At 54.9% G+C, this 27,976-nt stretch overlaps 1 protein-coding gene and 1 long non-coding RNA gene across 5 annotated transcripts in view; one reads left to right on the forward strand and one right to left on the reverse strand.

Moving 5' to 3' along the window:
• Positions 1–16: 16 nt before the first annotated feature.
• VSTM2B (V-set and transmembrane domain containing 2B) lies at positions 17–27,685 on the reverse strand. 4 transcript variants are annotated; one of them, XM_060288628.2, is made up of 6 exons: positions 27,343–27,685; positions 25,883–26,506; positions 25,147–25,331; positions 24,099–24,128; positions 22,351–22,822; positions 17–659 (listed from the first exon to the last, which is right to left on the reverse strand). In XM_060288628.2, the coding sequence occupies exons 2-6, from the start codon at positions 25,962–25,964 to the stop codon at positions 571–573; spliced, it is 858 nt and encodes a 285-aa protein (XP_060144611.1). In that variant the 5' UTR covers positions 25,965–26,506; positions 27,343–27,685; the 3' UTR covers positions 17–570. The 4 variants fall into 4 exon arrangements, with proteins under 4 accessions (XP_060144611.1, XP_030730703.1, XP_060144612.1 ...); XM_030874843.2 differs by lacking the exon at positions 27,343–27,685 and adding an exon at positions 27,008–27,233; XM_060288629.1 differs by lacking the exon at positions 27,343–27,685 and having other exon boundaries at positions 25,753–25,883.
• Positions 26,858–27,976, forward strand: part of LOC132593904 (uncharacterized) — a 277,139-nt gene continuing 276,020 nt past the window's right edge. Inside the window, exon 1 of the long non-coding RNA XR_009559942.1 lies at positions 26,858–27,242. This is a non-coding gene — a long non-coding RNA (uncharacterized lncRNA). The remainder of the gene's footprint in view (positions 27,243–27,976) is intronic.

Below are 27,976 nucleotides of genomic sequence, written 5' to 3' on the forward strand. Positions count from 1 at the left end.
ACAGTTTATAAACAAGTGTCTGACCTTGTTTCCAATCTTTATTTAAAAATAAATATTATTGACAGTGAATTTTAATTATGATAAGATGTATCTTTTTTAATCAAAATGTCTCAAAAGAAATAATTTACTTTAATAAAAAAAGAGAAAAGCCCCCAAAGGAAAAAGTAAATTAAAAATTTCCTAAACACAATAATCTACTAAAAATATTTTGCTTTGTCAGAAAGGCTTTAACCCAACATTTTTACATAGTATCCTAAAGATAACTGCTCAACAGTTCGTGCAAAATGAAGACTTGGAGGAAAAGTTTAGAAAAGAAAAATACATTAAAATAGAGAAATCATTGATCCCATGCATACTGCATGGTCCAAACTCCATCTTATTTGGAAACTAGATGCATTATTTTAGGTGGTCTACATTTGTGTAACTTCCCCAAAAATATGATTTATTTATTTTCCACGTGGACTTGGTCATGCTTCTCTGAGTCTGTCTGCGTCTGTCTGGCGACGCAGTCCTCACCCAGGGACTGGGCAGCCACGCGGGCCCACTCAGGAGCGCAGGACGGCGAGTCTGTCAGGGGCCCACCAGCAGGCGGAGGAACTTATGTACAGCTAACAGGAGCAGGGACAGGAGTGGGTCTGCGGCGTAGTTAGGGCCGGTGCCTGCAGGGGACGAGAGAGGGACAGGGTTAACACCTGATTCACCAGAACCCAGTGGCCTATGCACAGATGGGAGAGGATGAGCCCTCCCCCGGCTGGGCTCTTGATGTCAGCACCCAGCTGGTACTCAGCTGGCACGCAGCTGCTCTGCGCTCGCTTCCTATTTACCGACCGCACAGGAGCTGACCGTGGTCAGACACAGGGGTGCCCCTGCCTGAAGGGCGTGCGCTAGATAGTAGATCCAAAATCCAAACGTTATTTTAGTTGAATAGGAAGACAATATGCTCCCTCTCCACCCCCACCCGCAAGACTACGCTGCAAAGTGGCCTCAGTGTTTAAGGCCCAGCTCCCCACTCCTCCAGAGAGACTCCGTGCTTGCACACAACTCCAGCCCCTCCAACTCCTGCCTGAACTGCACAGTTTTGCATTCACAAACATCCCGCTTGAGGCATCCTGATGTCTGTGCATGAGTCCTTTCCACAAACTGTCAGTCCAGCCCTTGGGGTCACAGTGGGGTGCTCAGCAATCACTGGCTGGTGGAGGTGGGTGGGCCAGGGCCCCCCAGGAGTGACCCAAGCACTGTCCTGTTGGGAGGTCACTCCCATCTGCTCCTTCAGTGTGGCCTCCAACCCAAGCCTCTGGCCCACTCCTGGGATGGTAACACCGTGCCTTCCTCCTCCTCACCTGGGCTGCCTGCTCAGCTCCCCATCTGTCTGTCATAAGGTCTTCATCTGGTTGCAAGGCCTCCTGTGTAACTGGGCGAAAGCCTACCCATGAACTCCAGGCTTCTCACCTGGGAGTGGGATGCTCCCTCCAGGGTTACCGAGAGGAGCCAGTGTAGAAGAACCGTGCACGCCACAGGTACTGCCCAAACCCTGGGGACATCACTACTAACTTGCATAGAATCGGGCTGCATCCATGGAAGCAGTTTCCAGCCCCACCCTGCTCACCTGCAACATATGGAGGCCTGTCCTCCCTTCACCCCACCTAGCCAGCTGGGCTGGAGCTCCGTACCTGGGAGGAGAGACACAGGAGGCCCTTGCCTGTGCCAAGCAGATGGTACAGAGGTTGTGGCCACTTCCACTTAGCCACCTGCAGGAGCTGCTGCCAGGCTGGCCAGATTTGTGGCTTCCCTGACAAGGCTGGGTCTGAACCCACAACTTCCTCCCCTTTCCAGGTGGAAGAGCCATTTGTCTTTTCGATCCAAGGTGTTTCCCTCAATCCCAAATCATTCTTGTGTCCTGGCCCCCAGTCTCCCCTCTGTACAAGGAGGGGGTTGGACAAATGATCCAGGACCATTCTGGCTTGAGATGCCAGGATTCCATCTGTTCATTTTCAAAAAACAAGGGTTGTGTTTGAAGATCTGAAATAAAAGAGGGCATAGACCATCCACCGTGCCTGTCTTATCCAAGGTCAATCATTTCTGCACATAGTTCGGAGCCCCCACAGAGAAGCACAAGGACTGGAGAATCCAAACGTGCTAACCTTCCCTTGGGGTATTAATTTTTCACACAGTCGTCACTCCTGGCCCTCCGTGCAGCTTGGCCCGAGTTGACATCCTGCCTGTTGCCATCTGTCACTGGGGAGGACCATGCTGTGGTCACTCCAAAGACTTGGGTCTTCTTTTGCTGTTCTTCATTGCCACGTGTCTCTGGGAAGGACGAGGGTGGATGCAGTGACGGACTAGTTGATGGATGGCCAGATGCCTGGGTGGATTCACCGAGGCTCAGATGCATGGAAACAGGGATGTAGCCAGCAGAGCACTGGCTCCTGGGCACACAGGGCTCATGTGGCCAGACCGGGCCCACTGGCTTCCACATCTCCTGGTGCCGATCTTTTTGCTCCTGCAAACCCTGACACTCAGGCCCATGCAGGCGAGACAGAAACAAGCACGTGAGGCATTTAAAAGCAGATGTATGTGTGCAATAGAACTCCAGATCCTCCAGGCACTCAGGGGCAGGAGGCATGGCAAATGGGCTGCGAGCCAGGCAAGGTGAACACTGCAGAACGATGGGCACAGGAAAAGGGAGGAGAAATTTTAATTTGCCTCCAAATACTGTTGACTTGTCTTTTCCACTATTACAGTCTCACCTACTCACATTTAAAATTTTTAAAAATTGCACGAGACTTTTAAAAGACCCTGGATTGAAACAACCAGTCTGCCACTGTGCTGGGCCAAGGGGGGAGCAGCTGGGGCTTGGAGGATGGGACTGGTGGCTCCCAGAGGCCAATATCTGGGGAGGGTGGACACCAGGGTCTTCAGTGTCTCTGCTGGTGGATGTCTGGGGGTGGGGGTAGCTAGGTTTGGCTCCTGGGTGGTACTTCATCCTCTCTCTGACCCAGCATCACCATACAGGGGACTAAGGGAGGTGGTATGGGGCAGTGGGCTGGCACCAGGACAGCTTCCAGGCCAGGTTGCTGTGTGACCTGGGCAACACCCTTCACCTCTCTGGGTCCTGTGGCACACTCCATAAAATGGGGATGTGCATATGCATGGCTCCAGGAAACGAGTATGTGCAGGGCATGTCTCACCAGGCTGGGGTCCAGATTAGCAAGATCGTAGTGGCAGACTTCAAAAATGGCTACAAATGCCCCATCCTCCCTCATCTACTTGCCCCCAGTGTCCACACTCTATGATAGTGCCCTTGCACACTCACGCTGGGGCTGGACACAGGACTTGCTTTGGCCAATGAATAGTATCAAATGTGAAACAAGCAAAGGCTTGAAAAGTGCACTGAGGCTTGCCCTTTCTCTGTGGCTCTTGGCACCCACTGCCATGTGAAGAAGACTGGGCTGGCTTGCTGCAGGGTAAGAGCTAGGAGATATCCTAGCAGAGGTCCCTCTAGACCAACCAGCCCCCAAATGAAAGGGCAGATGACCACAGATTCATGAATGAGCCTGACAGACACCTGCAGGAGAAACATCCAGCTGACCCGCAGAATCATGACCTAAACAGATGACTGTGGTGTCACACCAAAGCCACCAAGTTTTAGGTCTCGTGTTACACAACAAAAGCTCATTGATAGATACAATCATGTAAACAAAAGGGCCTCAAACAGTCTGGAAGTGAATAAAATGTCAATGAAACGGGCAACACAGTTCCTTTTCTGAAAAGTGTTGGAGAAGAACCGGTTTTGAGGGTTGTCCTCCTTTTTTTTTTTTTTTGTGGTACGCGGGCCTCTCACTGTTGTGGCTTCTCCTGTTGTGGAGCACAGGCTCCGGACGCGCAGGCTCAGCAGCCATGGCTCACGGGCCCAGCCGCTCCGCGGCATGTGGGATCTTCCCGGACCGGGGCACGAACCCGCGTCCCCTGCATCGGCAGGCAGACTCTCAACCACTGCGCCACCAGGGAAGCCCTGTCCTCCTTTTAAGAGAAACATTTTCCAAGATAGAATAAGCAGGGGAAACTATCTCCCCAAGCATTTGTTTTCAAGACGGACCGACATGCCTGGACCTCAGGGCAAAGGAGGACTCAGGTTTTGGAACCTCTTGCTACATCACCCATCGGATACCCAAATGAGCCAGGGCAGACCAAGGAAGACTGGCTTCCAGGCTGCTCCTGGAGGAAGAGGGGTCTCCACATCAGAATGGGTTAGAATGCAGGAGTCTGGCAGCCCACTGTCCCCCTCCCCACATACTATCCACTTGGAGGGCCACTGACAATTGTCTAGTACCTGGCTGTTCCCCCCCGACCCCTCAGCGTCTGCTGCCCTAGTCCCTGTTCTCACTGTTTCCTGGAGCAAGCTAGGACTGCCCACTGCTGTCAGGGCTCACCTCGACCTTCCAGGGCAGGGGCCAGGAGGGTGCCTTTGGCGCCTCAGCTGAGGCAGGACCTCCTATCTTGGCCTCTTTTATCATGCGGCACGGAGAGGTCTGTGTTCCTGGTGTTCCCGAGGACGTGGAGGCTGCTGTGATGACTGGTTGCTAACAATCTATCTATTTCCCCATTTCCTAAGGCGTACCGGGGACAGCTCTACAACACACAGAAGCTTGCTTATGTCACGGTTAAGCTGGAAAATCAGTCTGCTTGAGAGGTGAGGGAAGCATCTGATGGAGTAGTAGCTGATTCACTCTTTATATGAAACAAATATCACCATGTTGTTAATCATTCTTAAAGAAATCAAAGCTGCTCTGCGAATATAAACTTTTATCATGTGGATGGTGAGTGGGATAAGACTCACGCCAGAGCCATTTAAAAGGATCTCCCAAAAATGTGGGCTCACCCAGACCCATGGGCACAGCAAAGGCGCCAGTCCAAGCAGCTTCCACTGGAAAATCCTGCTTCTCTATTTACCCAGCAATGGCAAAACTCCAAAGACCATGTTAGAAAACAACAGGGAACCTCTGGGGCTGTTTATCACCTAGTGATGAAAGTGAAGGAGGAGGCTTGGCTCCAGACACCCTCTGGGATCCGCACTTTGCCCACATTGTCTGGAGGCCAAGCCTGTGAGTCTGGTTCCTGGGGGGATGCAGAGGTGGTAGCTGGACTCCTACAGGCCTGAAGGCACGGAGGGGACCACTTGCACTCTGCAGGCATCAGAATCGTGGTGGGCTGCTCCCCAGCTGACCAGTGAGGATGGCTAGCCAGGACAGACACTGCCCTCCCTCCACCTGCCCAGCCCACGCTTCTAGGATCACGGATGGTTCTCTTGGTCTCAAGGGTAACTTCTGTCCCGGCTGTGGTCTGCAGCACCTGTCATGCAGGCTGTGGATAGAGAGAGCTGCAGCCTCTCCGCTTCCCCACTGCAGGCCTGGGAGCTGCAGCCAAGGGGCCAATCTGGGTCAGGAGTTTGCAAACAGTGCCCCTCAGAGTCTGGTGTTGCCCAAAGGCTGTATTTTTTTGTTTTGTTTGTTTTGGCTATAGCTTAAAAACTAAAAATTTATTTCAGGTTTGAGAAGAGTAAGTAAAACTAAGATACATCTGAGGTCTGGTTCCACATGCAGGAATGGCTAACGGGCTGATTCTGCTCTTACAACCTAAGCAAATTTGGAGGTTCACTCTGTGGGTTTGCCCTTGCCCCCTCCAGCGCTGCACTAGAATATTCCCATGTTGAGTACAGGTAGCCAGAAGAGAACTAGTCCAGTCTCAGAGGACAAAGCCACTCCACCGGTAAGCATGGATATCCTAACATCAGGACTATGATGAGGGTCTGGAGGACAGACCCCTCCTCTGTGTCAAGAAGAGCAAGCCCACTTATGTCCATTCAGCATTTTGTGCTGTCATGACATGTCTTTTGAATAAGTGCTTTTTGGCTAAAAAAGTTAGAAAACCAAGTGGATGGAGTGCCCTGGATGAGGTTCTTTCAGCGTGGATGTTGGATTCTATTCCTTTCCCCCTTTGCTGCCATCTGAGAATGAGAGAAGATGGACACCTCCCAAGTGGCAACAGTCTGAGCTTGGGCTGTTGGATGGGCTGGACTTGGATATCCGCTTATCATGGAAACCACGGTTTGTCTGCCTGGGGCAGCTGGGTAGAGACCAGCTCTTACACCTTGTTCCCATCACTGGCCCTGCACCCTCAGCCCTGACCCAGCTCCATCCTGGACCCACGCTGTGAGTGTGGTGGTGGCCAAGCCCAGCCAAAGAGGAAGGCTCCCCTTGGAGCTTCCTGGGGCCAGGGTACAAGGAGTCTCTCTGTGCTTTGCAGGGGCTTGTGGAGTAGAACAGAGAGAGCTCTTAGGAGTCATCTTGGCTACGGTTAGCACCATGCCATTATCTGCAGGGGAGATGCGTAAGGTCACAGAGCCCAGGGGCAACAGAAAGGCACCAAGTCGCCACTTGACGATTCAATCCGGACTGCAGAAGGGTCTGACTTGGTGCACACAGAGCTCTAAAAACTGTAAATTATAATCCAACATGTAAAATGTGGGAGACTTCTACCTAAAAGCACAGATCCGAATGTCTACTGGAAAGGCCCAAGACACAGCAGCTCTGGGCCTGCTTAGTCACCAAGCTACACGACCAGCAGCTGTCTTCTCTGCAGGAATCTCCTTCTCACTGCTCTCTCCTGACCCTCAGCTGGGCACAGGGAGGCTTCCAGTTACCTCCCTGGCCCCCTGTGCAGTCAGGCCTCCCTTCCCAACCCGCCTCACTCACCTCCATCCCCCACACTTGGCCCTTTGTGGCTGACTGAGTTTGCAACCTCGGAGCCAACTCTGGTGTGGGATCCAGGGGGCCTGGCTTTCAAGCCGACTTCAAACCTACACCACTGTGTGATGATGGGGAGCTAGCCCTCCTTGCCCTGACATTCCTGGCTTCCTGATGGCCACCTGCACCCATCCTACTCTGGCTCTCTGCCCTCCCCTGCACGCTGTGCTGGTTAGGCCAGGTGGCCCAGCTGCAGCTGGGTGGGAAGATGCCACCTTGGAAGAGGCTACTTCCGTTGTTGATGTTTTAATTTAAGCCTCTTCATGGATATTTATTCAAAGGGAGTCAGCAAGGAATAATCAAGCACTAATGGAATTGGACAGAATTAATTTCTGCCATAAGATTAATGTGCGCTGGTAACTAGGGCAAAAACTAGGAGCAACAAATGGCCTTGGGTTTTAAAGGAAATTGGAAGTGTGGGATGTGGAGATGCAAGAGAAGGGATGAGATGTGGGTCCCTCAGTCCTGTGTTGACCCTGCTCTGCTGGCCTGTCCTACCCCAGCCTTAGGCAGCTGGCTCCTGGGTTTGAGAACAAACTGTCCTCCTGGTGGGTGACAGCATGCCTACTGGGAGTGATGCCCACGGGCAGCCTCCTTGTCTAGGCAGTGGGAGGAGCCTGAGTGCTCCCGGGCTGAAAGGGGGCAGACACAGGGGTCGCGCCTATTTTAGCCACGCCTCACTGTGCCCTCTCCCCTGCCATGGCCCTAGTGCAGCAGTGACCTCTTAAAGTGTTTTCCTGCCTCAACCGCCACCCCGTGCCTATTTCCCACCTTCTGACGCACCTGGATAACTATCCCTAAGGGGCAAATCTTCAATGGGTTCTCTCTGCCCTCAGGAGAAAGTGCTACCATGTCAGTGCCACTGCTGGGGCTGCTTCGTAATCCTCCCCAGCAACCTCACCCTCACTGCTCCTCTGCCACCAGTCATGCGCTCTGATCCACTGTTCCCTGCCAGCACCTCGAGTGCACTCCAGGCTCACCCTGCAGAACCACTGAGTCCTCCTTTTTCTCTGTCTGGGTCTGACCTGTACCTTAAGCCTGGAACAAGTGCGCCTCCTCCAGGCAGCCCTTTCTGAGCACCCAGACACAGAGGGCTTGGCACAAATGAATGTCTGTGTTCATATGGCCCTTGCCCGTGTCCCCTTCTCCCCCAGCCCCATAAACGGCTTCCTCACATGTCCTACCTCTCCAGCCATGGTGGAACCACAGGTGCCAGAGGGCTGGCCCCAGGCCTCCTCCCCTCCTCTGCCCCCACCAAGCAGCCCCACCCACATCCGGGGCTCAAGTAGACCAAGCCAAGCACTTTCAGGATAATGATAGCAAACCTGGCTAGCTCCTGCTGGGGCCAGGCACCGTGGCAAGCATGTTATTTGAAATCCCATTCTCTTTACTGCAGGAATTACTATTTTATCCCTATTTTACAGATGGGAAAGCTGAGATCCAGAGAGGTAAACTGACTTGCCCAAAGCCTAGGGTTGATAGATAAAGTACAGGATGCCCAGTTAAATTTGAATTTCAGATAAACAACTGATAATTTAAGTATATATTTATCCCAAATATTGCATGGGACATATTTATACTAAAACACTATTGACTGTTTATCTGAAATTCAAATTTAACCGGGTGTCCTATATTTTTATTTGCTAAATCTAGCAGCCCTACCAAGGCCACACTAAAATCAATGGCAGATCTGGGACATGAACCCAGACAATCTGGCTTCTGTCCACACACGTAACCACCACACACACCAACTCTCAGGGGTGAAGAGCCAGAACTCTTCTTCCCACAGTGCCTCGGCTAGACCACAGCTCCAGGCTGCTTCTAAGGGAGAGAGCATGGGAATGAGATTTTTTTTTTTTTGGATTTTAACATTTATAATGGCTTTTTAATGTGGTCAACTTTGTTGCTAGCTCCTTTCCAGCTTCTTAATTCCTTTGAAATGAAGTCTTGCCCCAGATGATCCTTTAATGGTGCCACTTAATGAAAATGGTTAACAGGCCTTTCCCTACGGTTAGGCGGCTGGTGTCTGCAGGGCCAGGGCAGCCCCGACCACAGTATCAGGGTACTTCCCAGGCAGGGATGGTGGGGGGGTCTCTCTCAGTTCTGAGCCTCGTCTTCAGGGGAGGATCTCCCACCTGCCCATTCATATTCTTTAAACTTTGAGGCTGCGGGATGCAAATAGGCCTGTGGTTCTTTGTTCTTGGTGCTGAGAGAATTCTTTCCTTTAACCCTCTCAGGAGGCTTTGGGAGGTAGGAACCACTATGCCCTTCCACAGGTGAGACAGAGAGGTAAAGTGACTTGCCTAAGGTTGCACAGCTGGTAGGCAGTAGAGGAGTTATCTCTAGTTTACTCCCTGGTATTTTCGAATCAAGTCCAGGACACCTTCCTGACCTTACCCTCGGGGAAAGGTCTGCCTCACCTGCCTCCACACTTGCCTCAGGTGCCCCAAGACCCAGGCAAACTGGGCTGCTGCACAGAGACCACACGTGCCCTCACTTTCCTGCCCCCCCAGGTCTTTGTTGGTGCTGACAGCCCTTTCCTGTTCCCTCCTGCCCAGAACCCACCCATCCTCTGCAGCTCAGCCCAGAGACACCCACAAGGTGACCTCCAAGACAGCTCTTAATCTGTCGGCTTCTCAGCCCTGACCCACATTGCCCCAGGCCCACCCCTGCCTTGGTCCTTTAACCCTCCCTCTTACCACATCAGCGCTCAGGTTGGCCGCGCAGTACTCCTGACTGGGCTCTCCACAGCCACTAACCCAACTAGCCAGGCAACTGCCTAGCCAGAGGCCAGAGTGCCCTTTTAAAATGCAAAGTACACATCATACCCCCGCCCTGCTAAACCCCTAGAGGCTTCATCTAGGCTGAAGACCTAATTCCTCACTGGGCCCCTCCTCAGCCCCCCTGCACCCTTACTTCTCCCTTCCAGGTCCAGCATCCTTCCACACTGCTTACCCCCTGTCCTCTCATTCACCACCTGCCCCTCCCCTCCATGGGGCTCCCTCAGACACCACGTCCTCCTTGGCCCTGCTGGATTGGCCCTGCTGGAGGCTCCCTTTGTCCCATAGGCTCCGGAGCAAGTCACATTTACGCTGGGCTGTGTTTGGGCAGCCACTGCGGTTTACTTGTCTTTAGACTGTAAATCTAAAGACAGGGGTAGAGTCCTCTTTTTGCCAAGTCCTGTGGTGAATGATCATTTTGAATTGCAAATTCAGGGAAGCAGCTTCAATCCTGCCGGGACTTGTCTCCCCTGTCTCCTCTGCCAGTGGGTAAACCCATCATCACCTAGCACCCTGCCCACACCTGCAGTGCTCACAATGTATTTGTTGAACGAATGAATGGGAGTCTTTCTTAGACGCCCCCAGCAGTCTAAGCAGGCATGATGTGCGCCAGGCATCGGCCAGATGCTTCATGTTTGTCATCTTAAACACAAGCTGTATCTCCAAATACACTCTGGGGCTGGAGGCCCATCGCTATCTGACCTTTCAACTGCCCAAGACTGTGTACACACATCTCTTTGTCTACCTTTTCTCAAATGAATTTCACCATTTTCCCTTTATTCCAATTTCTTCATTAAATAATTTTTGTTCTATTATGCCACGTGCAGCTTTATAAACCACTTCAAATTTTTCCCTTAGGAGAAAAAAATTTATATACATAAAAATATAAAAATGTATTTGTATATTTTGTATAATTTATATATTTATATATTTGCATGTATATATATATATAAATATTTGGTCTAACTCAGTTGTTTTAAAATCTTTTAAAGCAGTGGAACTCCTTTTTCAAGCTAAATGCTGCGTGGAACCCCAATATTTAAAACCATTAGAGGGGGAACTTCCCTGGCGGTCCAGTGATTAAGACTCTGTGCTTCCAGTGCAGGGGGTGTGGGCTCGATCCCTGGTTGAGGAATTAAGATCCCACATGCCGGGCGGTGTGGAAAAAAACCCACACAACCCCCCCCCCAAAAAAAAAATTAGAGGCAGAACTGCTCTGGTTGAAGCTGGAGGTAGGGCTGGCGGCCCAGGGTTCCAAGGAACAAAGTTTGGGAACCACTCATTAGAGACTCTCCAGGGCCCCTTCCAGACCTAAAACTCATGGACTTGTAGATGCTGGAGTGCTGGGGTGCCCATTACACAGATGGGGAAAGGGAGACCTGTCAGGGCTTCAAGTGAGTGGTCCCTTCCCCTCTTTGGAGCATTGCAGCCCTGTTTAAATCCCACTTGTCCCCTCCATAGCCTTTATGTCCCTTGAGGCAGAGTGTGCCCCAAATTCCCCAGGTCAGGCAAACAGTGAACACTCAGTTAATGCATGCTCAGTGCAGGCTTCTCTTTGTGTGGGTCCAGGCCTCAGTCTCCCTTGTCCCACTCAGTGGAGCTGGGCCTGGCCAAGAAAAAGCAGGAATGACAGACTGGAAGCTCAAGGCTAGGGGAGAAGGGCTGCAGGTCCCTGAGGCCAGCACAGCAAGGACACAACAGCAGTTCCTTCCTCTAGATTCCACCTCGGTGACACCTGGATATTTCTTTCTGTTTCACACTGAGGACTTTTCTTCAGAAACAATTTAACTGAAAAGGTTAACACATTTTAATTACCCAGGGATAGTGCTCTGAAAATTCTATAACATGTGGGCTTCCCTGGTGGCACAGTGGTTGAGAGTCCGCCTGCCTATGCAGGGGACACGGGTTCGTGCCCTGGTCCAGGAGGATCCCATGTGCCGCAGAGCGGCTGGGCCCGTGAGCCATGGCTGCTGAGCCTGCGGGTCCAGAGCCTGTGCTCCGCAGCGGGAGAGGCCACAGCAGTGAGAGGCCTGCGTACCACAAAAAAAAAAAAAAAAAAAAAAAAAAAAAAAAAAATTAGCACAGAGGAGCTGCCCAGGATATGTCACACATTAAAATATGACTCTGTAGAATAGAATGCATTATGAATTATTGCCTTGTGTATTTTTTGTTACATTAGTCTTTAACGTGACTACAGTTATTCATCTGCCCACCTGGAGATTTGATTTTTTAAATGCTTGAAAAAATATATCTATATTAACTTTTACATGTGCAATAGTCATCAAGTCTTGGCCAGGCTACATCCACCAGAGTGCCCAGTGTCCAGCAGAAGGAGGGGTCCCCTGCTCCTGCCCCTCAACAGCGCGTGACAGAGGTATCTTCTGAAGATTGAGGGATTCGGGGATCTGGGGCAGGCTGGGGACTGGCTGTGTCCTCTTGCTCTACCCGTCCTTTCTGTGGCCTGGGACAGCAGGCAGAAGCATGACCTGGCATGAAATTCTGGGCCTAGCCAGTCTGTGCCATGCCACCACCTGGGACCTTTCTCCTTGTGGCCTCCCCTTCCTGGAGGACGTGGACTGAGTGTGCAGAGTGCAGGTGTGGGGAATGTGAACCCTAGGCACGTCTGCAGCCCCAGCCCCACTCCTCCTGCAAGGCCCATCTTGCATGCCGCATGCACTCAACTTCCCATCCGTGTTTCATGCACATATCCACTCATCCTTCTTTCTATCCCCCACTTACCCATCCATCCACCCAGTTACACCCTTTTCCCACACATTCCTTCCATCCATCTACCCATCCACATGTCCATTCATCCTTCCTCCCACCCACCCCCAACCTCAGTCATCCAGTCACACATCCTTCCCTTCACTCACTCATCAGATACTTATTTTGCTACCCATCCATCCATCCCGTCACTCATCCATCCAAACGTTTAGTCCCAGCCCTGCCATCTCTTGGCTGGATCACTGGCTCTAAAGTGCTCTCCCCACATCCACTCTGCTGCTACCTCTCCATTCTCCACAACTGCAGCTAGGGTGTCATTTCAAAAAGCATCATGCCCTGCCAGCCACTTGCTCCCCATCCATTGCCAAAAGCCAAAGCCTCCATCTCTGTGGGGTTTAACCCCTGAACTACTCTTGACTTTAATTTCCCCCTGCACCCCTTCTTGCTCTCTCTGCCTTAGTCATAGTAACTCTTTGTCAGGCCTTGCCACAGGACCTTTGCACATGCTGTCCCTGCTTCCTGGAAGGCCCTACTCTCTCTCTTTCTCAAGCCAACTCTTAATCATCTCCCAGATTATGGCTTAAGTGTCATTCCCTCAGGGACCCTTTCCTGACTGGGTCACATCCCCCTATTCTTAGTTCCCATAGCCCATGGGTCCCTCATTTAGAGTGCCAGCAACAGATGCAAATTTTTACTTGCTATGTGACCGTTTGATCAATGTCTGTCTCTCCCTCTTCTGACTCCCAGGACCTTGTTGGTCCTATTCACATTGTGTTCTCAGTGCCTAGCATATTTCTTGCACATAAGATGCTCAATGGACATTTTCTGAATGAACGAGTAAATGAATGATTGAACAAACCAGTGCCATGCCCAGTGAATGTGAATGTGGGGTGGTAGGGATACAGATATGAGAAAGAATTGGGCCTGCCTTCCCAGGGCATCAGTCTGGATGGGGTGCTCAGTCAGGCACTGACTCCAGGACAGGAGGGAAACGTTGGGGGCCTAAGAGAGCAGTGGGGCCCTTCTGAGTGCTCAGGATGGATGAGACCCCTTGGGCTGCAGGGTCAGGAAGACTTCCTCCCTCTGTGGAGTGATCCCCCACTACCAACCCACCCTGGCTGCACCTTTTCTGAGCCCCTTTTGTGTCCCAGCTGAGCCCTGAGTTCATTCTCAGAGTACCTGCTGCTCAGTCTGGCCACCACTGCTGGGCCATCAGCTCCTCCCTGAGGCAGAAGTGGGGTCTATCTGATGCCCTGGGCAGCCCCCACCCCTTGGCCCTAGCCAGACCAGATATAGTTAGCTAGGAACCCCTACCCCAGCTCAGAATGAGCCCTGGAACTATGTCAGCTCCATCTCCCCGGGGGTTTATTAAGGATCTTTTCTCTGGGCTAAGCGGCATTTGTGTGATAATCAATTGTAATAAGTGTCATTGTAAGGGGACTGACCTTGCAGCTGGGCTTTCCTGGCTTAAAGAAAACCAAGACCTTCCTGAGGAGAGCCGAAGGCAGCGGTGGGGAGGGGGGGGGGTGTGTGTGGCAGCAGAGGGAGGGGCTCTGGACCTTTGGCTATATCCATCCGTTAAAGGCAGGCAGACCTCCTTCTTGATGAGCCTCATGTGGGGCCTGAAGGGGTCCTGGCCTCCTGGTTCTGCATGCAGCCCGCTCTTCATCCTACCCTCTCCCCATTGGTCCCTGGGTGCCAAGCAGCACCTTCACTGGCAGTCATCAGGCTCAGTGAGCCACAGCGAAGGGATCCAGGCAGGTATGGATATGAAAGACAAAATGCAAGAGCACGTGGTGGAAGACAGTGCAGGCTTGAGCCGGCAACAGTGGCCCGAGCCCCATCACTTGACACGCCCATCCCTGCGGGGCAGCCGGCCTCCCCACACAAGTGGTTCCATCTCGTATGCTAAGAGTCCCAGTGAGGAGGACACTGGGCACCTCCTCTCCACTTAGGCCGGCCCTGGAGGCTCTTTGGCTGCTTGACCGTCACTAGGGGTCCAGGTGCACAGATGTGATGGTGCAATGTGCAGGTGGGACACGAGGAACCATAGTGAACCTGTCCTTGCTCACCAAGGAGCTCCTGACTCATGCAAAATAGCCGCCACCACACAAGGATGAGGACGTGGCATCAGCCCCATTTCCTTTCCTCCCCCCTCCAAATGGCACGGAGGGAGAAAGGACAAAAATAGCATCTCACTGAGCCACTGGCAATCTGAGGGCATTTTCTGTTCTGAAGCTCCATCAGCTCCTCTCCTTTAGCCCCATGACATGCACAGTGCATGGAGGGAGACACGTCTCAGAGCGAAGTCTCAAGATCGGAGCCCCTAGGCCTCATGAAACGACCCTGGCCAGTCAGTGCCATTCCCACGAATAACGCTGATAATAAGATCAGCATCTACTGAGCATTTTCTAGGTGCCAGGCCCTGTGCTGAGCTCCACTCTTTCTGTGGATTATCTCCTCTGATCCCGCCCCTCGCCTTCTGGCACCGGTCACTGGTGCCATCCAGATGATAACAGGCGTGAGAACTTGCTTGTGGGAGGCAGGAAGCGTTGGATCAAGGATTCGAATGCAAGCAGCTGGACTCATGTGGAAAATGAGAAGCACAGTACTTACGAAGGGTGAGAGAATGAGGCATGTACTGTGACTTCTGGGTGGCTGGAGCTCTGTAAGTCCCAGAAATAGGGAGATTGGTTGGCATTCAAACCCTGGCCTGCCTACTAGCCAGCTAGCTGAACAGCTAGCTGAATGTGTGAGATGCAGAGGAAGAATTAAGTGGTTGGAAAAGTGGTAACACTTTCTCCTGAACTGTTGTCAGCCTCTCTCAGGTTTGTTTTGTTTTTTCCACCATCATGGGCAGCTCCTTTAAGAGATCTTGTCTAGGCCCTGACTGACCATGGTCTCCCCCCTTAACAGTGCTGGGTGTCCAGCTGGGTGCACTCGGGAGGTGCCCTGTTCACAGCTGGCCTTCACACATGAGTAGCCCTCTGGAAGGGTGGTCACTTCTGAGATGGACGGAGCAGAGCCTGAGGGCGTGGTTGAGTGGGTGAATGGTGGGGCCCCCCAAAACACTCTCCTTGAACCACAAAGACCAGAAGCCAGTCCAGAGTAGCTTTGATATTTCAGCCTGGGGGGTGGTAAGGATGGAATGGAACAACCAGTACTTTCCAGAAATAGCCTCACCCAGGATTGCAGATGCAGGGACAAGGCTTCACAAGGCCTGCTCCTCAAGGGCTGTCTCATGGAGGGGGTGGCGTGAGAGGGGGCCCGAGTGAGGTCCCGGTCGGCCTCACACCCTCGCTGCTGCTCAGCACCCCTTGCAGCCGCTTGCACGGCTCTCTGTTCAATGGCAGCTAAACCCTAACCCAGAGGAGGCCGAACTGGGTAATCCATGTTGTATTTATAGCACACCTTCCCTGAGAACACCAAAACCACCACCAAGCAGGCTGTTTCCCCCAGAAGCTACATCCCAGGGGAGGAGGTTTGTCATCCTTCATAAGGAAGAGGTAGGGATCAGCAGTTGTAGGTGCTGGGCCTGTTTGCTTGTAATCTTAAACTCTCCTGCAGCCCTTACATAAGACAAAATGAAGCTTCTCACTGCTTTGGAGTTTCCAAGAGATGCCTAGTAACCGTCAGCAAAGCATGGGGGAATAGAAAAGATGAGACTTTTTTTTTCCTTGTGCCGCAAAGGTGTCTTAAAACCAAGTTGGCATCTGCCATAAAGCTTAGAGGTTTAGCCCACAGCCGAGCCCTTGCCTCTGTCCACATGGGGCAGAAGTAATCAATATCATATTACAAAAGCTCTTGACCTCACTTATTCCCATGGATGCTTGGGGAATCCTTAATATTCAGAGCTTTTAAAATGTGTGCCTGGCATATTTAATGAGAAGCTTCTTGGTGGGTTCGGCTCCCGGTGACACTTAGAAAGCCTGGCTCTCCGCCCTTCCCAGGGGGCTGCCACCCTGGCTGAAGAAAGGGTCTGGGCTCTGGGGAGGGGACTGTTGGATGAAGTGGGGCAGAAAGAGTCATGGGGAACTGCAGAAAGGGGGGACATCAGTGAGATGTGTGTGTGGCATACACTAAGTACTCAGTGAAAGGCAAGTATTATTTATCATTATTACAATCCTTAGTGCAGCTGTTTCGTCCTTAATTTGGGGTCTCCCTGATGCTGAGAGAACAGCCGCACAGTGAGCCGACTGACTGCTCGGTGATGGACAAAGGCCCTTCCATTTGGTGTGACTTTCTCAATCCATGGGGCACAGAGTGGGGAGGAAAAGAGAGGCCTCCAGAAACTTCCCCAGGACTGACCTAAGCAGGAGGACAAAGCCCCAGGAGCCTCTTTCAAGCCTGAAATCACACACTGCCTACAGGAGGCCTCCTCTGATTGCCTCAGCTGGATTGGGGCTATCCTCCCTCGGGACTTCCACTGACACAGACAGCTTTGTCCTGGAGTTCCACGGGTGCCCTTGATGCTCTGAGCTGAGTCTGTGACTGCAATCACTGGTTCCTGCTCATGGCAACCATGGGACTGGCAGACGAGGGAGGGGACACCATGTAGTTGATAATCACACACGTTTGCCACTGATGTGGGTGCCTCCTGTCAGCTGTGAGGCTCAGCCATTTCCTTTATGAAATCCTTTAATTTTCTCTTTCAGGATGCTCAGACAGCCTCACTTTCTCTTCTCTGGGACGATTTTTGCCAGATTTATTTTCTCTTTAATTATGATCCTTGTGTCACATCAGAGCTTGAGGGAAGAGTGGATTGTTTATTTAAGGTGATGGTTTTCAGGTCCTTGTGGGCCTAGGGAGATGGGAAGACCAGGTGACTGCCGCCTGGCTTGCTGGCCTAGCTGGAGACCCTTCCCACTGCAAGGAGATTCTCCCTGGTCACACTGGCATTGTTTCCGCCAGCTTTGTCATCCACCAGGGGCATGGGTCGAGAGTAAGTGCCTTCACCTTATCCACAGTCCCCTTCGGTCATGGTTTACGGTTGCCATGGCCACACCCAAGGATGCTCCTCTTGATGGCTCCCAGCAGTAACAGTTTCTCTAAAGCTGTCACACCTATGGCCTTGGTTGTCTTTCTCTCATTATTAATTGAGATATTGAGAGCCAGTTCTCTGTGTGGGCACCAGGCAGCAGTTTGCCACATCCAGCTGGTTCTCTGTAGGGGCCATGGTGGCTGTTCTCGAAGCCGGAGCCCCAAGGCTAATTATAGGTTCACACGCCACAGAGCTGATCCCCAGGTCCCTGCAGAGGGGAACCTCTTGCCAACATACAAGGCATTTCAGCTGCAAACTGTATTCTATTAAGGCCACACTTGGCTTCACTGTGGCAACTTTCCAGCTAGAAGGGTTTATCTGGAAGATACCGTTTTGTTTTCTTTCTTTTTTTTCTGGAAATGGCAGGCAGCAACAAAGTGTTCATGAAATATTTTCAGTGTTCAGATTAATTAGGAGTCAGATTTATGAACATGGCTAAGAAGGAGCCCAATCTCCTGTGCTGGCTCTGCTGTGTTAATCTAGCCCATGTTATTTTTAAGCACAAATATCAAAATGTCTTTTGATAAATGAGATGTGAAATGAATGAGTTTTGCACATAAACTTTTAGTGCAAATATGTATTTGGCTACATTGGGCATGTATGGAGCATAGGAAGGCTTTTCTGGCCTGGCTGTGCGGTAGCTAAAGTATGAAGTTCTGAGTAAGTACCCTCATCCCTTTCCTAGCGTTAGTAAAGAGGCTTGCTTAAAAAACACAGCAACACAGTGTTGTCTGGGGCTTCTGACTTCCTCCCAGGAGCAATTGCTTAACAATTGTCTGGGGAGGTGGGCTGGGACCAACTCTGAGGTTGCCAATCTGAAACAGCTAGTGTATCCACTCAACCCAGGCCTTATGTGACCTCTTTAATTAGAAACTCAGTTCTGGGTTTGTCTTGGAGTTGGGGTGGGGCAGAATTCATCTTCCTCCCTTGAGAGCTGGGTTATTCCCTTTGTCCCTCCAGATCCACCCGTCGGCTTTCTCCACTCTGCTTTGAGCCCCTGGAAGCTGGCTTGTATAGCCTGCATCACCTGGTACCCTTACCCTCCATGCCCAGGAAGGTTTGGCCAATGGGAGGCCCTGACAGGGAACTGGAGGGCAGGAGAAGAGTGAGGTTCTTGCTGGGCTACTGTGGGTCGGCTGTGTCCCTCTCCCAAGGCCTCAGCTCTTTCAGGGAGGCCTCTCCGTCCAGCTAACCTCTCTGGGTTCTGCTAATTGCTCCCTCCCCTTGCCCCTTTCAGGCCCTTTTAGGCCAATGGCTCTCAGTGCTACTAGCCCTGGGGACCAGTTCTCATCCTTAGCTGTCCTAACCTTGTTCACACCTTTAAAAAATACTCTCACTGCGTCTCCTCCATGACTCTGCTTGAGTGTGCCATCTGCTTCGCCAGCATCCTCACTGCTATACTCTGCAAACACCCTTGCCTGGTAACCAAGGGGCAATAGTCCTTCCTCGTCCCCTCCCCTCTAAGCTGCTAAGAACTGAGAGTGGAGTGAGGAGAGTGGGGACAGCGGGCGGGGGGAGCAAGACTGAGGTCACCGCCTCGAGCTCCCTTTCTGACTCACGCTGGTGGTGGCTCTGAGTGATTGGCTGGGCTGCTGCATCCCAGGGAGGCTCGGGAGGCCCAAGCGCTGCTCGACAACACAGCCCTATAGAAAGGTTACTAATGCTGTGACTCATAACATAGTCTGCAGTCTTCATTCCGTCCACAGCCCACAGGCTTGGCAGCCTTGAGTGGTGAGGCGAGATGGGGCACTTAAGATGGTATGGGTCCCTCCTTGGCATCAAGCCATTCAGGTATGTTTGTGGATTAGAAGTCCTCTAATCCACTTCTCCATGCCCAGAGTGGGACACAGAGGGGCCCACAGCACAGTGATTCTCCCAAGAGCTCACCTGGAGAGTGGAGGTTACAAGCCTTTTGGTCTTCCAGCTGAAGGCCCCACCTTACTGGCCTTCCAAACTGGAGATGGAGAGAAATTTGGGGTTCTTTCTGAGATATGTCTGCATGGTTACTGGCCTGTTCAGGAGCTAGCAATGGTTTTGGGGCAACAGAGACCTTAGGGGCCACCAGACCCCTATCCTAGTTGCGCTGCCCTGTCAGCCCTGGTGGGAGCCCAGCTGGCTGTGCTTTCTCCAGGGAAGGCAGAGGAGTCGCCTGCCTGGGCTGCTGCCCTTATCCACGTGGGCATTAATATGCTGTCCTGTGGCTGGCAGGTGCCATCAGAACTGGGCTAACCTGAGGACCTTCCAGAAAGAAGGGCACTGTCCATGCCACCTTCCATGGTTGGGTTCCTGCTATAGCGATGAGTTACCGTGGAGCCTCCTTGTGGTCGAGCCCAGAGACTGGACATCTGACCAGCCATGGCAGGCATAGTCAGGTCAGTCTTGGTTAGGCTCAGGGGGTCAGGCTCTGGCCAGGGGGCAAGGGAGATTCAAGCAGGAATGATCTCTTTTCACATAGCGCTTCCTTGACCAAAGGCTTTAATGATCCCTGTTGCTCCACTCAGCATTCAAGGCCCTCCACAGCTTGCCAACCACCAGCCACTCAGCTTCATCTCCCTCAACCTCTCCTCTTTGGCCAGAGCAGATAATGGCCTTGGTGATAACAATGAGCCTTATACAGCAATTTCCATTCTGAGTTCCCTCTGAGGTCAGGGATTACTAAGTATTTCTGAAAGAAGTACTTTCAGAGATGGTAAGCCACTTGCCTAAAGTCACACAGCCAGTAAATGAAGGAGGCACAATGCATATCTGGGCTTCTGGCCTTCCAAATCCTCTGCTTTGCCGCTCTACTCATGGTCTAGGGGATATCCCAGAGGAATATTCCAGCTCAAGACACACATGTTTACTTGCTAGTGCCCAAGGGGATGGGGCAGAAGGGTGTTTTCTTCATCAACTAAGCCAGTCACCCTGCAAGTGAGTAAGCGCTTTTCCAGTATACGTACTGTGTGCTAGTCAGAGATGGCTACGTGCCCCATGATTCAGGCTCCTCTTCCACCCTGAATAGATGAGGCTGGATAACAGTTGCCAAGCTGAGGACATTTTCTAGCCTGCCTTGCATCTGTTGAACAATCTGACTGAGTTCTGGCCAATGGATGAGGGTGGAATTAACATTTACCAGGCCTGGCCTTTAAAAACTTCCTTTGTCATTCCCCATATCAGCTTTTCTCTGAGAGAATTAAGCCCTACCAAAATGATCTGAGTGGCCATTTTCTCAATCTTACAAGAATGACAGATAACTAGATCCATTCTAAATGCATAAGAAAGAAGTCAATTCATCACATGCAATGTGTGCCTTAGAGCCCTAGGGCTTGGCTTGCTCAGGGAACTGGGTTGAGAAGAGCTGCTTCCATTCTCTTTTCCCTTGTTTGTGGGCTGTATGTTGATGCCCAGAGTGAGCTTGGAAGCCACCTCTTAAAGATGGTAGAATTTCTGTCAGCCTGAGTCCCTGAATGACTGCATGGAACAGAGCCACTCCTCCCACCACCACCACCCCCACCCCCCGTGATGTAAACCAGAAATAATACATTTGAATTGTGTTAAGCCTCTGGCATTTTGAGGTTTTGCACAGAAACTGGTATTATCTTAAACTAATATGGGGGAAAGCTCCAAGACAGGTGGGGGAGTTTGGGGAGAGGACCTCCACAAGTTCCCAGCTGACCCACCTTCCCCCACAGTCTGGGGGAAGGTCTTGTGGACCCTAAGGGGGACGAGGCCTCCAGATGTAGCCAGCAGTCTGAGCCACATGGAGAAGCTCCCACAGGGAGTATAACTTCGTGAGAAACAACTGAACTGATGTGGAAGACAACTGGCAGGGTCTGAAGGCTTAAGAATCAGCCAGGGAGGGAGGCTAGGATGCCTGTCTCCTCGGATTCAGCAGGAGATCCCAGGAGCCTGCATCCTTATAAAGTGCTGATGCTGGTGGCAAGTGGTCTGTACTTTAAGAACCATGAGAGTAGGGCATGACAGTGTGCTCCCTGCCCCCCAGTAGGTTTATATACGACTGTCCCAGAGCCCAGCCTCCCAGTGATGCAAGGACAGTAGAGATGCTCTCTATGGGACTGTGCATCAAACAAAACTGAGAGGGAGTGATGAGCCTAAAGTCAGACACAGAGAGTGAGTACTGGGGCTGAGCTCATTTCTGAGGCCCCATCTTTGAGTTGGGAGTAGGGGATGCCTTGGGAGGAAGGGCACATTGGGCAGTAGGCCCTTCCACCCTCCATAAAACCTCACCACTGCTAAGCAGCCCCTCCTTCTCCAGACCTGCCTGCTCTGCAGTCAGTCCATTGTCCTTACTCTCTGTTCTCTGACTCCCTTCTCAACATCACTCCCTTCCCCTTCCCCCAACCCTCTCAGCTCCCTAGGAGAGCAGGCCTTAACCTCTGGGTGCCCTTCTAACAATAGCAGGGCTCCATCCTCACCCCCAACCCCCCACCACGAGGGCCTAAAGCAGACTGGAGTGGTGAGTTATAGCAGAGCTTGTGTCTAGGACCAGCCTGGAGGTAGCCAAGGAGAGCAGAGCCTACACAGCCAGGCCACCCTTGTTGGCTTGAACAAAGTATGTCTGTTCAGTCCAGTCAGGCACCAGCCAGACTTACCAGACCTGAGTTGTAACCACCTCCTCTCACTCTAGACTGGGTGCTAGTGCCCACCCTTTAGGCGCTAAGGGTTCCAGGAGAAAAGCAGGCCCACTGCCGTCGGAGGGCAGCCCGCAGGGTTCAGTTCTCCCAACGCAAGGAGGGCTCCCCTCCCTCCAGCCCGTGTGTAGCGGGAAGTCGCTGGCTGGGCAGCGCGCACACTCATAAACACACGTCCCAAATGCTCCAAGCGGCCAACAGTGAAGGCAGGAAAACAGCAGGAAGAGCGCAGAAGCGAGGCTGCGGAAAACGCTCCCGGGCGCACCCAGATGAACCACCAAAGACTCTGCATCCGCAAACTACCCGAGCTGGACCGCCCCTCCGGCGAGAGCCACCCCCGCGCGAGCGCGCCCTCTCGGCGCTGCCCTTACCCGAGCCGTGCCTCTGGCGCAGAAGGACCGCCTCACGGGGTGGCGGCGACGCTGAGGAAGCAGCGGTCGCGGCCGCGACAGTGGTGGCGGCTGCGTGGGCCGCGGAGTTGGCGGCGGCCTCGGGGACTCCGGGACCCGGGGCGGCGGTAGGGCTCCCGGGAGGCGGGCTTTTGTCGCCATGGCCGGGCTCCGAGGTGGCCCGGCCCGCGGCGCCGACGTTGTTGGCATTGGCGGCGCTGGCGGGACCGTGGCGACGCGGGCCGCTGCTCTGAATGTGGGACACGGCTTCGGCGGCCTGCATGTTGGGCGGCGCGAAGCGTGAGAGCACGCGCAGCAGCGCCTGGGCCTTGTGTTCCTGCGTGTCGTCGTCGCCGTAGTCCGACACGCGGCACTCGTAGACGCCCTCGTCCTGACGCCGCACGGCCGACAGCCGCAGCCGGTGCGAGATGTCATTGCCCTGGACGCGCACGGTCTGCAAGAGAGCGGGGGGCTGGGGTCAGAGGCCGGGATGGGCAGGCCCGTAATCCGCGCTCCTGGCCAGCGTAGTGCAGCTGTGCCCAGCCCCGCAGGGCGCTCCCAGGCCACAGCACCCCAACACTTCTCAGACCCGGCTCTGCCCATCATCACGATTCAGGTTTCCTTCACCCCCGTGGCTCCCCAGTGGTATGGAGCTCCCAACTCTGAGTGGACCCTGGGTGGCCCTGCCCATTGCATCGAGTCTCCAGCTGCCCCATATCTTAAAGGAGTGCCTCAGGTTGCACCCACTGCTCATACAAACCTACCTTCGCGTCTTCCCATAGCTTTCCCTTCAGAGCCGCAGAACCCACCCCTTCTTCCTCCCTCTGGCACCTTGGAGAAACCTCAGGCTCGGCCCCGCATCCACTGTGAGGTATGGCCTTACGTCCGGTCCTCCACATCTACTCGCACTAACGTTCCTTAATTCTAGAATCCGGTGGACCGGGGTGGTGTCCGTAGGAAAGCCGCCTTGCCCTCAGAGTGCGCATAACAGGTATAACCTGCTCCCGGCTCCAGCCCTTCTCAGCTAACCCTCCGCCCTCCCAAGGAGGCAGGTGATGCAGAGGCTGCTGCCGACCCGCTCCGTCCCTGCTACTTATGAACTTGCCTCTCCGCGGCAGCATGAAGCTCCGGACAAAGCTCATCTCCCTGCCGCCTGGTGGAGACGCCAGGGAGCAACAGCTTTGTAGCCCTCACCGAGCGCCCAGAGAACCGTCACCTCTGAACCGAGCATAAGACCTGGTCGTCTCCAGGCCCTGATACTTCCACGCTCCAGCTGGGAAAGCTTGGGCACGTCTCCTCCCCAACACTGGCAAGACTCCTCCCCCTATCACAACTCCCCAAGCCAGCCCACAACACCCCGGCACCGCGACCCGCAACCCAGGCGGAGGAGAGGGCTGCAGCGGAGCGCCGGGTGTGTGCAGGGCACGAGTGGGGGCCACAAGCCTAAGCACCGGTCGCAGCTAGGGCAAGGAGACTGAAGGAGAATTTTACAGGTGACTGTACAGAGGAGGAAGGAGATTCAGGCCTGGGACCCTTGATTTACACGAAAGAGAACCCTATCCGCTACCGGTGACAGACGGCGCCCCGACACGCCAAGCAGCCGACAGTGCAAGGCTGCGAGTAGGGCCCTACACCGCACGTCCGCTGAGCCTTTCTAAAAGGGAGGAAGCTGCGGGGCGCAAAGCGGCCAGAAGGGGTCTCCCGCGGGCCGCGCTGGGCTCAACACTTACGCTGATTTTAGTTGCGTCCTTATTTGTTACCTAAAATGCAAAGAGGGAGAGAGAGATATTAGGCTGTCGGCCTTCAGGCTCAGGGAACTCAGATGAGCCTCCTGCAGGAGGATCCTCCGCAGGCGGGCTGGGACTCGAAACCGCTCGGGAGGTAGCCACAGCTGAGGGCACGAAGGACATCAGGATTTTCAGGAGTTTTACCCTGAAGGAATCAGGGCTTGCAGCTAGCATGGCGCCCGGCCAAGGAGGGGCTGCCCTAGCACACCTGCCTGCCAAAGAGGGGAGGCTGGATTGCCACCCGGTGGGAAGAAAGGCCAATTTCCCTCCGGAGGAGCATCCTCATTCCCTGCTGTGTTTCTCTAAACCCCTTGGATGGAGGGGCTGGTGTATCTGGACAGGACCCAGTGGGAGACGTGAGCAGTAACTAAGGGTGGGACTCTGGGTAGAGGGTAGGTAGGTGGTGTGTGTGTGTGTGTGTGTGTGTGTGTGTGTGTGTGTGTGAGAGAGAGAGAGAGAGAGAGAGAGAGAGAGAGAGAGAGGGAATGAGAGAGCGCCAGTGCTAGAGACTGTGGTTTAAGAGGCAGATGGGCAGTGGGGGAAGTCCCTCTGATCCAGCGGGGGCTGGAGGTAACCTGTACACCGTGCTCTGCCGGCCTCTGGAACGCAGCCCAGAGGAGCTTAACTCCTTGGCCCTGTGCCCTGGGGACCTCAAAGTGGCAGAGGGCAGGGAAAGCCCGGCCCCAGCAAGGGGTCTTCTTTCAACACCCAGCACCCATCAGCCTCTGGGCCCGCAGCCAGTAAAAGCAGGCGAACTGGATGAGGTGCGGCTTCTTAGGGGCCAGGCGTGGAGTTCGGGGAGGTTTCCGGCGAAGGAAGTGAATTAACAGGATCTGGGGGTAACAAACGCTGCTGTTGAAGGTGCTGTGGGCATGGGGAGGGTAGGAAATGGGTTGCACCACAGGGCGGCACCCTGCCTTCCTCGCCTGGGTTACCCCAGCCGCCCGACACGAGCCGGGTGAGCACGGGCGCCGCGTGGGCGGCCGGTTACCTTGCTCCGGGCGCCGGGCACGCTAAGCGCCAGCTCGTGCAGCAGCTCCCGGGGCGGCTCCTTGAGGTACCACCACTGAATCTCCAGCGAATACGAGGTGGCTCCGCTAGCCCGGAACGCGCAGGGCATTTCGATGTCGTCTCCCTCCCGTACTGTCACATCTTTGGGGACTTCAGTAAATGTAGCTGGGGGCGGGGGAAGAGAGAGGCGTGACCAGCTGTGGGGCGGAGGCCTGGGGCAACCCCAGGAGAGACGGTCGGTCCCCGGCTCGCTTGGCCGTGTGCTTCCCACCCCCCAGCTACTAGTGTGGCCCAGGCGCTGGCAAAGTTCGGTCGAGCAGCTGCCGGGCCGCAGGGGAGACCGGCTACAGCTGCAGGCTGCTTCCCTCCAGATCGCGAGGGGCAGCAGGGGCGGCTTACGCTTCTTCCCCGCTCCTGGCCGCACTATCAGAGCCAGGCTGGGGCGCGCCAGCTCCCGGCACCCCGCAAGCAGCCTGTCCGCAGTTGGAGCCCCGTCCGGCTCCGAACGACCCGGGCGCGGGCGCCAGCGATGCGGCGACCCTTTGCCTCTCTCCACCCCCTACCCCGCCGGGCCCGGGCTGCACACCGGGATTGCTGGAGACTGTGAAGCCTTCCCCTTCTCTTTCTCCTCCTCCTCGGCGACAAGGGCAGGCTGGCTCTGGCGGCCCCGGCAAGGACCCCCGAGCCCCCAGCGGCAGCAAAGTTCCCGCGCTCACCGTCGGCCACGAACAGCAGCAGGGCGTGCAGCAACAACGGCGGCAGGTATCCGGGGGCACCGAGCCGGTTCCTCTGTTCCATCTCCCGCAGGGGGCGCGGCGGCGATGGGAGCGCGGGCGCGGAGAGGCGGCTGTGGCGGCAGCTCGGGCTCGGATCCGGCTCGGGCTCGGGCTAGGACGCCTCCGAGCCTGCCATGGCCCCGCGCGGCGCTCCCTCCCCCGGCCGCCGGCGGCCGCCAATCAGCCCCGCTCCCTCGCCGGCTTGCCCGGCGCGGCTCCGGCTGGGGGCGCTGCTCCGGGTGCGCAGAACGCGAGGTCCCGCCGGGAGGCTACTGGCGATCGGTCCGTGCCTCCCTCTCTCTGGTTATACACTGGACCGATGGGGACCCGCAATTCAGTCTCTGCCGGGCGGGCCGGTCAGGGGCTGGGCCGCCCCGGGACCCATCCCTGGCCAAGAGAGTGTGCGCCTCGGAGCCGTGAGCTTCTGCCTCTCAGTTTCCTTCTGGTTTGGCTCCCGACTGCCACCTCCTCCGGCTCCCGCCCAGCCCTCCCGCTGTCGCCTCCGCCGGTCCCTCCTCGGCTCTTTCTGTAAGGCAAGTGGGCGCTCAGCCGCGGCGCGCAGACCTGGCGTCCGACCCAGCGCAGCGCCGGGGAGAGAGGGTCCGGCGTGGCCGACCCAGAGCCGGAGAGAGGCAGGAGTGGGGGAGGGGAAAGAGAAAGGGAGGGGGCTGTCAGTGGCTGGGCACTGTGCCACCTCCACCGCTGCATCACCCCTCCCTTTCCCTCCCCTCTCCTCCCCTCTCCTCCCTTCCCCTCCTCTCCCCTCCTCTCCCCTCTCCTCCTCTCCCTCCCCTCTCCTCCTCTCCCCTCCCCTCCCCTCCTCTCCCCTTCCACAGCAGGCACCGCCCCCGCCCCGGAGCGCCCCCCCCCACCCCGGTCGCTTGGAGGGACCACAGTCTCTCTGGTTGGAGCGCAGCTGCGCCCCGCACCCGCTTTGGCTGGGGGTCCTCCCACCAAAACTCTCCCTTGCTTCTTTCCAGCCTCCAGAGCCGGAGACAGCCGCTTATCCCTGCGCCCCGCGGGTTCCGAGGCCCTCTCCGCAGACCCCCGCCCTCAACTTCTTACCCCGGTTTGGGCAATAAGCTGCCCCGCTCTTTGTCCCAGGCCCAGGCCATGGCGGGTGGGTGGGCGCCGTGGGCCCGGGAGAAGGGCGGAGCGCTGTGCTGGGCCGGGGACGAGGCTGGGTGACGGCGGTAGCGCCGGGAGTCTGCAGTGTGCGAACGAGAAGTGAGCGCAGAGCGCCCGGCGAGCAGGTGCCAGTGGCGCGGAGAGCGCAAGAGCGAGCCAGAGAGCAGCAGCCGTGAGTGACGGCAGAGGCGGCGGGGGTGGGGTGGGGTGGGGGAGCGCCCGGCACGACTCAAGGCCCCGGAGGTTTCCGGGCGGGGGTGGGGTTCCTGCACCTTGTTCGCTGACCCCTGCGTCTCCACTTGTTCTTCGCGGGTCGCGGCCCTCGCTTTACCAGGTGCAGGGGGGTATCCCGAAGAGGCAGGAGGCAAAGGTCGGGTCCACAGCCGCGTTCCGGAGCCCATCCCCTGGCTTCGCATCCCCCCGCAACCCGCACCTCTCACAGCTTTCACCCGGAGCCTTCTCCCTCCTCAGCCGTCTGCGGGGGTGCAGTCTGGTCCCCAAAGGGAAGCGTGGGGTGGGCTTGTGGTTTGGAGGGGCACCTTGCTGTAGGGGCGACTCCCACACCTCGGCTTGGCTCTCTCTTGCTTCCCTTCCTCAAGGGAGACCCCAGTCCGTGGATTTCAGTATCTCTGTCGCTATCCCTGGTCTCTAACCTCTTAGCTCTGACCTAAGGTTGGGGTGAGAGGAGCTCCTGCAGATTCACGAGGCTGCTATCCTTGCTCACTAACCTTCCTGGAGGCTCTGCCAGAGGGCTCCCCAAGAGCTAAGGAGAAGGAAAACGACTGCGCAAATACTTACCAGCAGCTGACCTGGTCCAGGATGCTCACGGTGGGGGGGGGGGGAGGCGGGGGCGGGGGGGGGAAGAAGCCGCAGGCCCTTTCTAAGCCATGTCTTTACCAGCAGGGT

This window comes from Globicephala melas, chromosome 19, assembly GCF_963455315.2.
Source record: "Globicephala melas chromosome 19, mGloMel1.2, whole genome shotgun sequence".
Lineage (NCBI taxonomy): Eukaryota > Metazoa > Chordata > Mammalia > Artiodactyla > Delphinidae > Globicephala > Globicephala melas.